General features: G+C 45.7%; 1 protein-coding gene across 1 annotated transcript in view; it reads left to right on the top strand.

Moving 5' to 3' along the window:
• Positions 1 to 12,885, top strand: part of Cdcp1 (CUB domain containing protein 1) — a 45,384-nt gene that overhangs the window by 12,490 nt on the left and 20,009 nt on the right. The window contains exon 2 of the mRNA XM_026389862.2: positions 10,890 to 11,099. Within this exon, the coding sequence (XP_026245647.2) occupies positions 10,890 to 11,099 (210 nt within the window). The remainder of the gene's footprint in view (positions 1 to 10,889; positions 11,100 to 12,885) is intronic.

Below are 12,885 nucleotides of genomic sequence, written 5' to 3'. Positions count from 1 at the left end.
CTTACAATTCTAAATCTTGCTTTATAAATGACCTAGTCTATCTAGATGCCCAGGACAGCACCTTCAGCCTGCCCAGTCCCCACAGAACTCACTGTACTTGCTCAGGGTTCAGATCGGGGAAGGACTTGGGGTTTAGATCATGGAGAAGGACCACACATTCAGAAGCCAACAGGGTTTTCTCCTCCAGCTTTAGCATCATGAAAAAATAATTTGTTATACAAAACCTTGAAGCTCTGCAAGAACCTGGTTCACTCAGAGTAGACTTCGGACTGGGATTGTGGATAAGATCCCATGGCTACCTCTGTGTAGGCTCAAAAAGGGACTCCGAGGATGTCTGCTGCATGCCCAGAGGGACAGGGGAGAGTTGAGTTTTTTAATCATCAGAGAAGCTTTCAGATAGCTAGCAATCGTTCTCCCAAGTTTAAGAAATTGTTTTATTGATATGTAATAAAGTACACAAATCCTAAGTGTGCAGTTTAGGACCTTATATATAGGAGATATATTCGTTTCATACATATAATGTGTGTGTATATATATTTTTTTTATATAACATGATATATATCTCATATATAAGTGTATACATAAAATGTTCCTTAGTGGCAGGAATATAGTCTGAGAAATGCATCATTGGGCTAGGGATGGAGCTCAGTGGTAGACCACTTGCCTAACATATATAAGGCCCTGAGTTTGAACCCCAGCACTGCAAACAAACAAAAAACAAACAAAAAAAAGCATTATTATGGAATTTCATCATTGTGTGTACTTGCATAAATTAATTGGTTATCACGTCACTAGTATAATCTTTTGGGACCACCATCATATATGCTGACCTATTGTTGCTCAAAACTTTGTTATATGGCACATTACCATGTGTATGTGTGCGTATGTGTGTGTGTGTGTACATTTTCGCACCTTGTAACCATCACCCAAATCAAGACTGGAACATTCCAGTATTGCAGAAGTTTTTCACTTGCCCCTCCCACCTAGTATCTGCTCCCTAGAGGTTTATTACCCTGACTTATACAAGCAGAAGATTGGCTTTATCTCAATGTACAGTCAATGGAATCACCCAGCATGTAGTCCGTTGAGTGTGGATTCCTATGGGACCAGCCCCCTGTTGGTTTTAGCTATTTAATCTCCAGTGGCAAAGCTGGGCTGTGAGATCAAAGTCCTCCAGAGCAAGAAACTGGAAATTCAGTAACTTCTAAAACATTGAGCTTCTGGGGAGGGGCTGTACAGGTCCATGGTCTGTCAAGGTCCCCGAGCATTTGTGCCGATGAATTGTTTGATCCCCTCCTCTGACTCTTTCCACATCTGTCCTTGTGATCCTTGGTGACTTTTCTGATTTCATACCTGAAGGTGTAACAGAGTGAAACTAACATTTTGTGGAATGAAGTGCCCTGTGGCATATTAGCATATCATCATGCATTATGTACAGTGGCCGCATACTGAAGTATATTTGTTGTTGAATCCTGCAGTGCCCACATTCAGAGTCTGTTACTCTGCAGCTCTCTTACCTTGGTCATCCTCCTTGAAATCATTTCTCCACCCAGTATGGTTTGATTCCATCTGGGGTTACATCCTCAAGCCCAGTCTTGAATTGGCAAGGAGCCATAACACAGCCACAGTCCCAGAGAAGTGTAGACATAGAGATAACCATTTGTGGTCCAGACAGGGCCCACAGCCCAGTGGAGGCACATACCTCTCTAACATGGCCTGTGTTTTTGACTCATGAAAATGAAAAATACTGGGGAAGGGTCTGGATGGCTTCATGCCAGCCCTTTACTACTTTGGAAAATGGGTTAAATACCTGCAGACCGAGCTGATCACTACCTTTGCTTTCAGAAGATGGCTCAGTAACTTCAGAAGGTTGATAGCTTGCATCATTGCACATAATTTCCTTTGATAAGGAGTTTGGGATGTGAACTTGAATTGACTAAGAATACACACAGGTTCTTTTTAACATTGCTGTTGGAACTTTATTTTCCTGCCCTCTATGATCATTCCAAGAGTTATGGAAATAGTAGCTATTTTAAAAGGGACCTGTGGGTCTGTTTTACTCAGAGGATGGAAACTTATTCTGTTGAGCCCTGAGGTCCCTGGAAGTGACTCTGGAAGTTGAGGCCCAGCTTTGTTCATCTTTGTATGTCAGCCCCTGGCCTAGAAGGCAGGTTGTAGCAAAATTACTTTGATGTGGCGAGAATCAATCTTCATCAGGGTCAGGGGGTTTTGTTTTTTTGTTTGTTTCACTTTGTTTTGGACCAAGGATTGATTCCAGGTACCCAACACTTAAATCACTGAGCCACATCCCCAGCCTTTTTAAAAGTTTTTTATTATTTTATTTTGAGACAGCGTCTTGCTAAGTTGCTTAGGGCCTCGCTAAATTGCTGAAGCTGACTTTGAACTTGTGATCCTCCTGCTTTGGGCTCCCAAGCTGCTGGGATTACAAGCGTGCATCTCTGTGCCCCAATTCATCAATATCTCCTGCGTCCCAGCCCCACGCTGCCCTTGATCACTCCCCAGATCCTTTGTGTATAATGTTCTATGTCCTTTGCAGCCTCGACTGGGGGCTGGGAAGCGGGATGGTTGCCTGTCCTGCCATCTACCCCTTCCTCCAAATCTCCATAGTAGCCCAAAGCATTCCCACAGCTTGGCCAGACTGCCACACCTTGCCTCAGCTTCTTCCTGGGGTTTCCTGGCAGGTAGTCATCAGTCCACACACCTGTACTTCTAAGAAAAAGGAAGAGATTTTCCCTGTTGCTTCTATGGACTGCTTTTCCCCAAGTCAGCCACAGGGGACTGAGGTCGGGGCCGGCCGGAGTGACTGACAGGGCTTGTCGCGGCCTGCTTAACCTCCACCCAGTGGACAGAGGCTTCAAGGCTCACCAGGACAGGTTGGGGTGGGGGTGGTCTCTATTCCAGGAAGAAGCATTTCCTGCTAAGTCACACCAGAGGCCTGGATGAACTTCACTCACTCTAGTTAAGGAGGAAGGAGGACGGGTGGGTGGGGATTTGGGGAATTCTCCTAAAGTTCAGTCTGATTTCACCCATGAGTCTCAGGGATAGCAATCTTGAGAAATAAGGCCCCAGGGCAGGGGCTTCTGTGGAAAGCTTTTCTGCCAGAGCCCAGCTCCCGCCTTTCACAATGCTTTGTTCTAGAATTATTGCTGCCTTTTTCTTGCCGCCTACTCAACCACATTCACCTCCCCTGCCCACCATCTTCCAGGCAGACAGACCCCCTTGAAGCTGTGGCATCCTGAGCAGCTGAACCTGTCGCCTTCCCTCTCCTAGAACCTTACACCAGGTCACTGCCCAAAAAGTGTACAGAAACACCACCATGCCCCAAACTTTTCAGATTCTAGGGAACGTCAAATCTTAGCTTTAAATCGGGCGACACTTTCAGATGATTTTTAAAAATTAATTTATTCCTGTTAATTAGGTATTTCAAATGATTTTGAAGTAAAGGAAAATGTGCATGAATGCAACGTCCACATTCAACCGTCTTAAACAAGCATCTTTCTCTCCAGGTTGTCCTGGAGGTGCGCTGGAGCACCCACAGCTTGGAGCGGTTCTCTTCTGTCTTGATTTGCCTTGAGGGTGAGAACAAACCATGCTCATCAAAAAGTTAGAGGTTGTGTGTGAATTGCTGGGGCAGGGTTAGGTCTGCTGAATACTTATTTATCATGCCCCAGGCTCCAGCATCAAACTGCTCAGCAGGTCTGAAACCCAGCCCCGCCTCTTCTAATTAGTCACAGACTCCTGGGCAAGTCACTTCACCTGCCTGAGCTTTCCGTTTCTTCATCTGCAACTGGAGATACGTGCTAGAGCCTCCCCTGCAGGATGGTCGTGGGGACTTGTGACTACTTAACATACTTACACGTGTTGATGAGTCCTGCTTCCCTGAATGTTGAAGTATAACACCAGAGCAGCACGCAGAGGCCAGGGTGGAGTAGAAAGTAAGGAGCTTTATTTAATAAAGGAGAGTAGAACAGACTTCTCCCCCGAGGAAGAAGGGGACCCAAAGTCGGGATCCATGTGATGACGAAGTCCCATCCCTTTTACACATCTAAAGTTTCCTTTTTTCTTTTACATTCTTCCCCCCTTATCTTGTTCATTTCCCTTCGTGTGACTGGGAGATGCTGGTGGGAAAACCAAAATGTGGTAAACAGATGGGCTGAAGGAGCTGGGAGGAAGGATGGGGCCAGAAGGGGGCCCAGGGTGAATTAATCAGCAGTTCCCTGTGTGCTGGGGGGGGGGGGTTACCTTATTAACAATTCTTTAGGAAGGGCTGTATTGGCTTTGGGGGACATTAGCATTTCAATCTCCCACCCAGAAGTCTTCAACCTTTGGAACCCAAACCGGTTTGGCCTGTTTTTCTCAATTTGGCCCTATTTATCTATCTACACGACTACCTTATTTTTAATTCTGGCTTCTTAAATGTGGTGCATGACATGGGCTAAGCTCTTGGGAAGTGCTTGGTGTTATTCAGGCAGCCCTGGGGTCTAAATTCCCAAGGCTTCCTGTGCCAGGGAAATGAATCAGTCCCTGAAACAGCAACTGGTGTTCTAGTTCTTTCTTATGTGAATGTGGAAATTAACCACCTCCGGGAGGCAGATCTGCGACCTACACCTCAGTGAGCCAGTCTGTAAATGGGCCTGGCCAATTCAATGGCAAATGGACTTAGGGTATCTAAACTGTCTGTCCCTCTGCTGCCTTCTGGCCTCACTGGCTAACAGGCACTGTATTAGAAAGACCCCAGGCTTGGGGTCGGGATGGCTTGGCACTCCCTCCCTACAGCAGACCCCATAGAGATGACTGGTGGTGAACCCAAGTCCCTTGGTATCAGCCAACAGCTCCCTTCACTTACTGAGGACTGCAGCAGCCCTTCCTCTGCTGGGTGACTTGACCAAGTCACCAAGTCACCAGCAACTTGCAGGAGGCAGTTCAGTATGTCCCCTGGGGGGGGGGGGGTGAAGACGGCAGGGGCACTAAGGTTGAACCAGAAGGTCCCAGCTGCTTCTAGCTCAGCAAACTTGGTTAAGTGAGGTCACATCTCTGAGTCTCTGAGGTGTAGGAGTCACATGAGTCACTAGTTATAGAAGGGCTTGATGGCCAGTGGGCAGGGCCAGGGCCAGGTGAGGCTGGTAAGGCGTGCAGAAGAGGGCAATCACGTTTGCACAGCTCTGAGAGTGAGTACCTTCCCGTTCAAAGTTTGCCCTCCAGGTACCCTCCCTGCCTCACCTAGGCCACCCAGCCAATCAGGACTCTGGTTAGACTCAGCCCAGCAGATGCTGGACTTGTCTCTGAATACCCTTCAATGGTGCTCATCACTAGGACTAGCTGTTGAAACATCCCATCATTAACAATATCGAAACAATAACAGCTAATATTGATTAACTACCTGGCACCATTCTGAGCATTTTCTAGGTAGTTAACTCATTCAGGGTATCTACCTTTTGCAGGGTTTCTACCCTTTGCAGATGAGGAAAGTGGGGCTCAGAGAAGCTGAGGAATTTGCCTAAGCAGACACAGCATAAGTGGTAGGACCTAGGCAGCCTGCTTCTAGAATCTGCACTCTTAACCACTACATGCAGCTACGAAGATGGGCTGGTCCCAATCACTGAAGCCCAAACTGTGCCCAGCCCTCGCTCCCCTCTCCAACACTTCTATCTCCTACACCAAACTGTGAGGTAGCTCCAAAGAAGCATCATCTTCACAACTCCACGTCTTTGCCCCTGTAGCTTCTGACACCCATCTCACTATCACCAGCTGGAAAATGCCTGTTCCCCTTTCCAGGCCCGAAACCTTCCTTGACTATCACCTCCAGATAGCCGATGCCCAGCCCCCGCCCCTGCCCCGAGTCTTCAGAACACTTGAACTTCCTTGTTGCCCTCAACTTACTGATTATCTCGTGGAGTCTGGTGGGCAGAGAGATCGACAAATGGACATTCAACTTAGGTGAATTCAGCAGTTACTCCTGCCAGGGAATGAAGGTAGAGAGAGGTCCTAAATGGTGAATCGCTGTCACTCTGCAGGTGTCACTTCCTCGGGCTGTTCCTGGTATGAGCATCCCACGCTCTGAATGAGCATCCACAATCAATGAACTATATTTTGCAAACCAGCCCCTCAAAGCAAATCACTGTTAATCAGGTGCACAGCCTGAGAAACTGGGATCTGTCTGCTGTGTGGAAGCAGGAGATGCTCTCTCTGTACGTACGCCTGGAGTGTGAGGAGGCTGGTCTACAACATGACATCTTCCTAAGAGGCCACAGGGCTGTTTTGGCCATCGGTGGTTTTCTTCTTACGTGCTTGCTTTAGGATCTGACTCCCACACCAGCTGTGACTGATCAGCCACACTGATTCACACCTAAACTCCTTGGTTTCTGAGTCTGTCTCCCTCAGCCTCCTGGGTACTCCCCCAGAGCACTGTGCCATTAACATGTCTCCCGGGTGCCCAAGCTTAGCCAGACCCTGGTTAGACTTTTATTATTATTATTTTTCCATATGGAGAGCCAACTGTCCCAACTCTAATTATTGAACATATCAGTATCTTTCCTTCATGAGTTACTAGTGCTGCCTTAGTTGTTTGTTTCATTTTAGGGTCTACAAAATCCAGATTTCCATGCAAACTCATTTTGCAAACAAGGACAGTGAAACCTTTACAGTTCATTGTAAAGGAGCTGCTCAGTTCACTGTCGTTGGACAGAGAAAATGAATGAGAACAGAACCCCACCAAAAACCACACCCAGAATAGAGACACATTGATTCTGACATCTAAAACTGTTTCAGTGATATCTGTCAGTGTTTTAAACTGGGAGAAATTACTCCCCTGGTATTTATCTGGTAGAATCTCCTTTTCTTTCTTTCTTTTTTTTTTTTTTTTTTGCATTTGTTTCCTGTTTCCCTTACTATAGCAAAGATAGAGAGGAGGGAGAAATAGCAAGGAGTGTTTGTAGACTGTCTTGTGACAGGGTGAAGAATGAATGGTGATTAAAGCCATTGGACATTCCCACCTGAGAAGTCGCTGGTGGGAGGGAACTAGCAGAGGTATCCTAATAAGGAGGTGGAGGTGGGGCGCTGAAGAGAGAACCTTGACTCAGGGGCCCAGCCTGGTGCCCCACACACCTTCCTGAATGCCCCAAGCCTGGGAGTTTAGGAGCGGCCACTGAGAAGGCGACCTTGATTTCTTTTAGTCCGGAGGATCTTGCAATCACACCAGAACCTGGAACACTGTCTGAGTTTCTCTGAACTGAAGCACAGATCTGAAATATCAGACCAATGAAATACAATGTTTTCAGGGAGGGGAAAGAGAGAGATACAGAAGAAAACTCTCACCCATTTCCTTTAAACCACAGGCCATTTGTCAAGTGCTCAGAAGTGCCAGACCCCATGGGGGAGGAGGGAGGGAGGCTAAGATTTTATTCCACGGCGCTGGGGTTTGCAGGGTCAAGGTGTAAGAGTGGTGGTGATCGAGGAACAGGGGGATGAGCAAGCACGGTGTGCTGAAACTCCAAACATCTGTGATCAAATGAACTTATTTTACCTATGCCGTGGGGTCTCTGTTTCTTTGATTAAAGTAAAATAAACAGAGGTGGAGTTGATGGGCAGCAAGAGTCCCCATCTCAAGAGTGTGTAGGGTGGAATCATCTTCTCACTCCCAATCCCCCGACCCCAGCTCACTTCTTCATCATTTGGATGAGGGGCAGTTACAAATGGCAGCCGCGTGGGTGATGCGTCCTGGACTGTAACCCTACAGCCTGTAATACACACCACCCCTCCTGCTGCAGAGGTGCTTAGACTCTGCTATGCAGTCTTTAGCTTAGTGTCCCCACTGTATGCCAGATGGATCACTCAAGCCCAGGTTCTCTGACCTGGGTCCCTGGAGGACAGAGTAGAACTTGCTGGGTTGTTCACATCCAGGTCAGCATAGGGAAACATGGTGGATATGCTGCAAGAGCTCCAAGAGTGAGTCCTTGTAAAGGTTTCATCATCCTTGTTTGCAAAATGAGTTTGCATGAAAATCTGGATTCTTTAGACCCCACAATGAAACATACAAACAACTAAGGCAGCACTAGTAACTCATGAAGGAAAGACACTGATGTGTTCAGTAATTAGAGTTGGGACAGTTGGCTCTCCATATGGAAAAAATAATAATAAAAGTGAATTCCTACCTCTCATCCTCCACCAAAAGAGATGTTTTCAATGCAGATTACCAGGTTTCATTCGAGGCCAGCCAGGTCTGAAAATTTTTTCTTTTTTTCTTTTTTTTTTTTTTTTGTACCAGGGATTGAACTCAGGGGCCCTCGACCACTGAGCCACATCCCCAGTTCTATTTTTTATTTAGAGGGTCCCACTGAATTGCTTAGAGCCTCGCTTTTGCTGAGGCTGAGTTTGAACTCACAATCCTCCTGTCTCAGCTTCCTGAGCCACTGTGCCTGGCAGGAACTTTGTCATTTTTAAAATTGATAAATTACACTGTGAACTTTCTGAGAGCAAACTCTGGCTGTTTTTGTCATTAAATCGTTATATACTAAGTATGGTCCCTAGAATACATTATGAACCTAAAAAATGTTTGTTGATTAAATAAAAGATTTCAAAGATTCTTTTAAAATGAATTTATTGAAGAGATTAGACCTTTTCCCTTGGTCATCATTAATACTACAATGGACTACCACATACCCAGAATTATTTCAGCTATTTACCTAACTGAAAACAGGAAAAAAAATGAGTGGAGATATTTTGGTAAGCTTAGCTTTGGTCTCCTCTGAATCTAATTTTAAAAGATTTGAAAATATTGCATGTACTTTGAGAGCAGCTAGGCCCACCCAAAATATTATTATTTTTGTGTGTGGTACTGGGGTTTGAACTTAAGGCCTTGTGCATGGAAGGCAAGTGCTCTACCCCTGAGCCACCTTGGCAGTCCATCACCACCCAAAATATTATTAAACCATATTTAGGTATATCCATAATTATTCCACTATTAGTTTATTAAATGCCTTCTTTGTGTAGGCAAACACTCTTTTGAACACTTCTCCTCATTTCTATTAAAATAATATATAAAATGAACACCACCACTCCCCGTGTGCATTGTGATGGATTTGGGCATTTATATACAGCAGGTAGTCGCCACCATAGTTAAGACCCAGAACAGTCCCCTCATTGTGACATTGGTCATGATTCTTACAATCAGGGAGTCCTTTTAAACATATGTAAATTATGCCTCAAAAATGTTGATTTTAAAAGAAACGGGGGGGGGTGGGGGAAGCATAGCTGTGAAATGAAAAGCTCTTGGTAGATTGCAGTCTACCCACTGACCTCTTATGGAGCACCTTATGTGTACAGGCTCCATAACTGGTACTGATTGACCGTGTCTTTATGCCAGAACAGGGTGAGACAGAAGCCCCCGTGTTAGTGCTGTGGTTCCATCAGTCTGTATGGGCCCTGGGTTCCCTCCACAGGACCCACCTACAGCCATCTATCCCACCCCCCTCGGCTCCCAGACCAGCCTGCCTACGAACAGAACCCTACAATCAAGACCAGGGCAGAGGCTGCTAAGAAGGGCTCTTCCCCTTTGATCTAGAGCGTTTAAACATTAATCAAGCAATCAAATAGGATAGAGACTGGGCCCATGATGACACGGGCACTCCTCTGCTTAGTAATCAGTCCCCACCTCACTGGCTTAGTATTATTTGCTCAAGTGTTTTTGCTGAATCCCAATCTGAGGTAATAGTTTTTTGTTTTTGTTTTTTTTAACTTTCCAAGCTCATTGATACAGTAGTATCAATGAGTAAACATCAGAAGTATGTTTACTTCTAATTTCTGCAAACATCTTCCTACCCCCAACCTACTCCTATACATATGTATGTTCTGGACGTGCCAAGTGCTACAGCAGGAGACAGTGGCTCTTTGCAGATAAACGTGCCTCTTCACTGGGGTATTAGTCAGCTTTCTGTCACTGTGACAGAATGCCAGAGAAAATGGACTTGAAGGAGGAAAGACTTACTTTGGCTTGGGGTTTTAGAGGCTTCAGTCAATAATCACTTGGCTTCATAGCTTCTGGGCATGCAGTGAAGCCTTACATCCTAACAGAAGCACATGACAGCCAGGAAGCAAGACGAGAGGAAGGGGCTGGGCACAAATGTAGCCTTCAAGGGCACAGCCCCAGTGACCTTCTTCCTCCTCCAACTAAGCCCACCTCCTGATAGCCACTTAAGCTACCAATGAATTAATTTATGCATGAGATCAGAGCACTTTTGAAGGCTCCACCTCTGACCAAACCTTCCACACGTGAGCTGTTGGGAAGCATCCCAGATACAAAATGTTGACAGATGGTTTCTTCTACAGTCATATCAAGACGATAAGTGGAGCCGGGCATGGTTGCGAACACCTGTAATCCCAGGAGTTTGGGAGGTTGAGGCAGGAGGATTACAAGTTCAAAGCCAGACTCAGCAGTGAGGTGCTAAGCAACTCAGTGAGACCCTGTCTCTAAATAAAATACAAAATAGGGCTGGGGATGTGGCTCAGTGGTCGAGTGCCCCTGAGTTCAATCCCCTGTTCTCCTCCCTGCCAATAAAAAGACAAGTGAAAGTGACTCTGGTCATTATTTAATAAGTCGGGTGTCTGAAAACAAATTGCTCAAGATATCTGGGACATGGTTTTTAACTTGTAGCAAAATCAATAATCAAAAGAAGAGACAGACAGATGTTCGTGCCCGGCCAGCAGTGCCCTGGTTCTTTGGTGCCAGCAATGTCAGCGTTGTCGTTTTGCACCATCAGACCAGGAGGGAAGGCACGAGGTGTGAGAGAGAGCATCCTCCCTGAGCCAGCTGACAGGTGGGCAGGTGTGCAGACCTAAACATCCGCTCACTGCATCTTTCTTCCTCCCTCCAGAGGCTTCTGAGATTGCTCTGCCCCAAGGAAGCAACATTACCATTCTCATAAAGCGGGGGACATCAGCTCCGCCAGCGAAGCCCTGCTTCATCATTGTTTCTAAAAGGCATATGACTGGGTTGTTCATCAAAGCTGGAGAGAAAATGGTCTTTACCTTTAGCTGCCAGGACCCACAGAACCACTTTGTCATGGAGATCCAGAAGAATATCGGTAAGTTGGCCCTCGGGAGCCGTGGGCTGTGGCTCCGCCCCTCCCTGCCTCTCTTTCCCCCACGAAGCTGGACAGGTGGGCTCTGCACTCTCCCTATCCAGCTCTTGTGTGGCCAGTTCTAAGTGCCTTACATAGGTTAATTTGTCTGATCTCCAAAAGATCTCTAGGAGACGTTTCCAGAGAAGGACTTGTCCAAGATGGCACAGCTAGTAAGTCACAGGCCAGGGGAGGAGCCCAGAACTCTGGATCCAGAGTCTGTCCTTAACCACTCAGCCACATGGTCTCTTCATGGAGTCCCAGAGAGGCCCATGAGCTGCAGATCTTCAGGTCAGCAAAAGTCAAAGGAGTTCACCTTCGTCCATTTGTGCTACTATAACAGAATCCCTGAGACTGGGTGATTTATAAAGAATAGAGATTCATTTTCTCATGGTTCTGGAATTTGGGAGGCCTGAGGTCAAGGTATAGAAAGTGGCAAGGCAGGAGAGAAAGAGAACTCTCCCTTCAACCTTAAGCTCTTTCGAGGGTTCCCAAGCCCATCCATGAGAGCTCCATCAGTCTGCGGGTTTGGAGGAGACACATTCAACCCATGACAGAGTTGGAAGCAAAAGGAATCAGAAGGTTGAGGAAGTAAGAGGGGCCATGTGTCCACAAGCACCATGGAATTAACCAGCTTTAGAGAGTGGTCGAGCTGGATTTAGCTTCAAGCTCCAGGGCTGAGTCATGTGACCTATCCTGAGGCTTCACATGAGTTACTCCACAATTTTGTGCCTTAGTTTTCTTATCTATGAAATAAGAGAGTCATCATACCAAACCACTAAGGTTGGTAGGAGAATGAAATAAAATAATGGATTGAAAATGTATAACACAAGAATTCAAAGTATATGTATTTGATATTTTTATTATTCATAATTTGAGCTTGGGATAGCAGGTTGATATGGAAAACAGTCGGTGGGGTGGGGGGAGCTTTCCTCATTTCTGGTTTTCCAGCCGGCATGCCAAATAAGAGGGAGTAGATGTTAATGACAGTGAGGGCACTCTTTGTGATCGAATCGATGCCTTGTTTAAGGTGGAAGAAACTCATAAAGTCAAAGGAGAAATGAAAGTATTAAAAGAGCCATAGTTTAAAAAACTATATTCGCTGGGCGCAGTTGGCGCACGCCATATTCATCAGACACAGAAGTGTTACCAATAAAACAAAGAACAGGGTAGGAGTTCCCATCCTGCAAGCTGATGGTCTCCATTATCCAAAATTTCTAATTAAATTTTTATGGATGATCTTAACAAGGACACACAATACGTCTCAAGCAAAATGGAAAATTTTGCGGAAAGACAAAAGAAAAGACTTCGATAAAAGAAGAGAGCTATCACATTCCTTGACAAAAAAACACTTAGTGTTTTTAAAGCATCAATTCTCCCCTAGATTAATTTATCAGTTTAAATTGAAGGCAGTTAAAGCCTCATTGAAGTCTTTACAGAGCTGAGTAGAATATCAGTATACTTTAAGAATCCAGTGGAATGGTGTGTCTCCGTTAAAAGAATGTTAAGTTTGTGTATTCGTCATGGAAAGAAGCCAAGGGTAGTTTGGTTCCATCAAGAACAATGCAGAAGGCTGAGGCAGGAGGATCATGAGTTCAGAGCCAGCCTCAGCAATTTAATGAGGCCCTAAGCAACTCAGCAAGACCCTGTCTCTAAATAACATACATTAAAAAATAAAAAAGTGGGAAGCTGGGCTGAGTATGTGGCTCAGTGGTTGAGCACCCCTGGGTTTAATCCCCAGTACCAAAAA

This window comes from Urocitellus parryii, chromosome 3 (genome assembly GCF_045843805.1).
Source record: "Urocitellus parryii isolate mUroPar1 chromosome 3, mUroPar1.hap1, whole genome shotgun sequence".
NCBI classification, from domain to species: domain Eukaryota; kingdom Metazoa; phylum Chordata; class Mammalia; order Rodentia; family Sciuridae; genus Urocitellus; species Urocitellus parryii.
Note: the sequence above shows the minus strand (reverse complement) of the source record. Positions and strands in the feature narration are given on the sequence as shown.